Raw genomic sequence first — 2063 nt, 5'->3', positions numbered from 1 at the left:
AGTTTGTGTATATCCACATATGATTATTAAAGATACTGGCATGCTTCTTTATTATCTAATAACATCTCATTGAAACTCTGCTGCAATTTGGTTCGTGTTACATTCCCTCAAATCACAAAAAACATGTTTGCTCATTATCTTACTGGCTGTGGTATCAAAGCATTGCAGATACGTTTCAGTTTTATGCGGCAAGGTTTGCCAACACATTTCTGCTAAAAATCAGGCCACTGCACAATAAAATGTTAGGTAAAATGGATCCGTAGAACAAGCTGCAAACAATTCTCATGGAGGATATTCTTCAGCTAAAAGATAGTTCTAATGAAATCTCTTTGCAACGATTCAGGGGATTATTGGCAACCACAGAGTCTAGTAAAACGTAATGAAGATTCTTCAGGTATTTCGATTCACTAGCCAAAACGACAAACCTGTCCTTAGGGGGGTGTAACAAAAACTAGGTACCTAGACCCGAGTTAACATTATTTTGTGAAAAAAACTATCTAAGATCAATAATGACACGTCAGTTTCGATCTAAACCCCAAATTTTTCCACATGAATTATATCCGAGGCTATAGCTGATAAACTAAGATCCATATACCCAACAGACGATTTTAACCATTTTCCCATTACAACGCCTGTAATCTGTAACCATTACACTTACACTATATGTTGCAAAGTCATTAGGATAGTTTCAGATATAATGATCCCAGTGGAGGACTAAAAGGAGAAGTGGAACAACAGTGATACCGTTGCACCGCTGAATCCAGCTGTTTCCTGGCTGCACTTAAACATACTGCAGACTCAGCACAGGTGGGTTGTTGTTTTTTTTTTAACTTAATCACAGGATGTTGAAGCTCCTCTTCCTCTCCCTCCAAGATGGAAATTACCACCAGGCTACGACTATGTGAGATTTAGGTTTCGGGATGTTAACTTTAACAGCCATTGAGGAGGCTTTGGGATTAGATGCAACATATTAGGGTTTTGACCAAGCCCTCCCTAAGGAGATTACAGAGTTAAATGGTGAACTTTCCACAACTGAATCAGCTTAATTTTGATCTATTTGCGTGTTACTGTCAACAGTACATAAACCCGGATGACGAGCGTAGGGAACAAAAAATATTTGACTCAAACTGCGATCGATTGGATAAGTGTTTTACAGTCTTTAGAGTATTTTTTTAGGGTGATAATTAAAATCCCTGATTAGTGAAATAGGAGCAAAATGCTGACGGGTTAATCCAGTGGAAGCTTTCAGAAGGCGTGAGAATTACCTCATCTGAAGGAGTGGAATTTGAAAATGCAATTATGCTTCAGAAAATGAGCCTCTCATCCTGTGTGTGTGAATGTGTGTGTATATATAATCCTTTATGTGCACCTTACACTTAGAGCCCCATGGTTTGAAGCAATTACTGTATGCAGGGTTTCAAATGCATATTGATTTTTTAAATTACAGACTTTGCTTTTTCCAATGTTCTCACTGAAACTGGAGGCTTTGTTAGTGCTTACATCTTTCTGAACTCCTCCCAGCTACACCACAGTATATTAAGATAGTAATCTTTCCCCTTTTCATATTTGAGTTGAAGAATTCTTTACAAAAGCTGATTTTACTGACAAAATATAAAGTAAGATAATACTGCGAGACAGAGCCTATGATACATATTGAGTTTTCAGTAAAAATATTTTAAATTGATTAAAAACCTGACAGTAGTAGTTTGAATAACTGAGTGTGTAAGACAGTTTGTGTGTTTGTTGATACCCGCAGTATGTCAGTCTTCAGCTGTAGTTCACTGGACGGTGCAGAGTGCATGAGGCCTAACAGTGTTCCCATGTCGTCATCTCCACTGGGCGACAGGACGAGCTGCTGAATGATGAGTAGGGCGTGTTCCCGACACTGGCGGTACTTCACGATGTTGTGAACGCAACGAGCGCCGCCAAATTCCCTGAACAGAGCTGGAAGAAGAAGAAATTTCAGGTCACGTTATAATGAATACACTGTTACAAAAAAGCAATGTTCAATACTGTGTAAGATCGCCGTTTAAAGGAATATGTGATAGTCATACATACTTGTT

General features: G+C 38.5%; 1 protein-coding gene across 1 annotated transcript in view; it reads right to left on the bottom strand.

The window, feature by feature from the left end:
- Positions 1-2063, bottom strand: part of wdfy3 (WD repeat and FYVE domain containing 3) — a 91587-nt gene that overhangs the window by 52911 nt on the left and 36613 nt on the right. Inside the window, exon 11 of the mRNA XM_035658294.1 lies at positions 1751-1944. Coding sequence (XP_035514187.1) covers positions 1751-1944 — 194 coding nt within the window. The remainder of the gene's footprint in view (positions 1-1750; positions 1945-2063) is intronic.

The sequence above is a fragment of the Morone saxatilis genome, unplaced genomic scaffold (genome assembly GCF_004916995.1).
Source record: "Morone saxatilis isolate NCDOM2014 unplaced genomic scaffold, NCSU_SB_2.0 Contig16, whole genome shotgun sequence".
Classification (NCBI taxonomy): Eukaryota; Metazoa; Chordata; class Actinopteri; family Moronidae; genus Morone; species Morone saxatilis.
The sequence above is the reverse complement of the archived record's forward strand: the minus strand, read 5'-3'. Positions and strand labels throughout refer to the sequence as shown.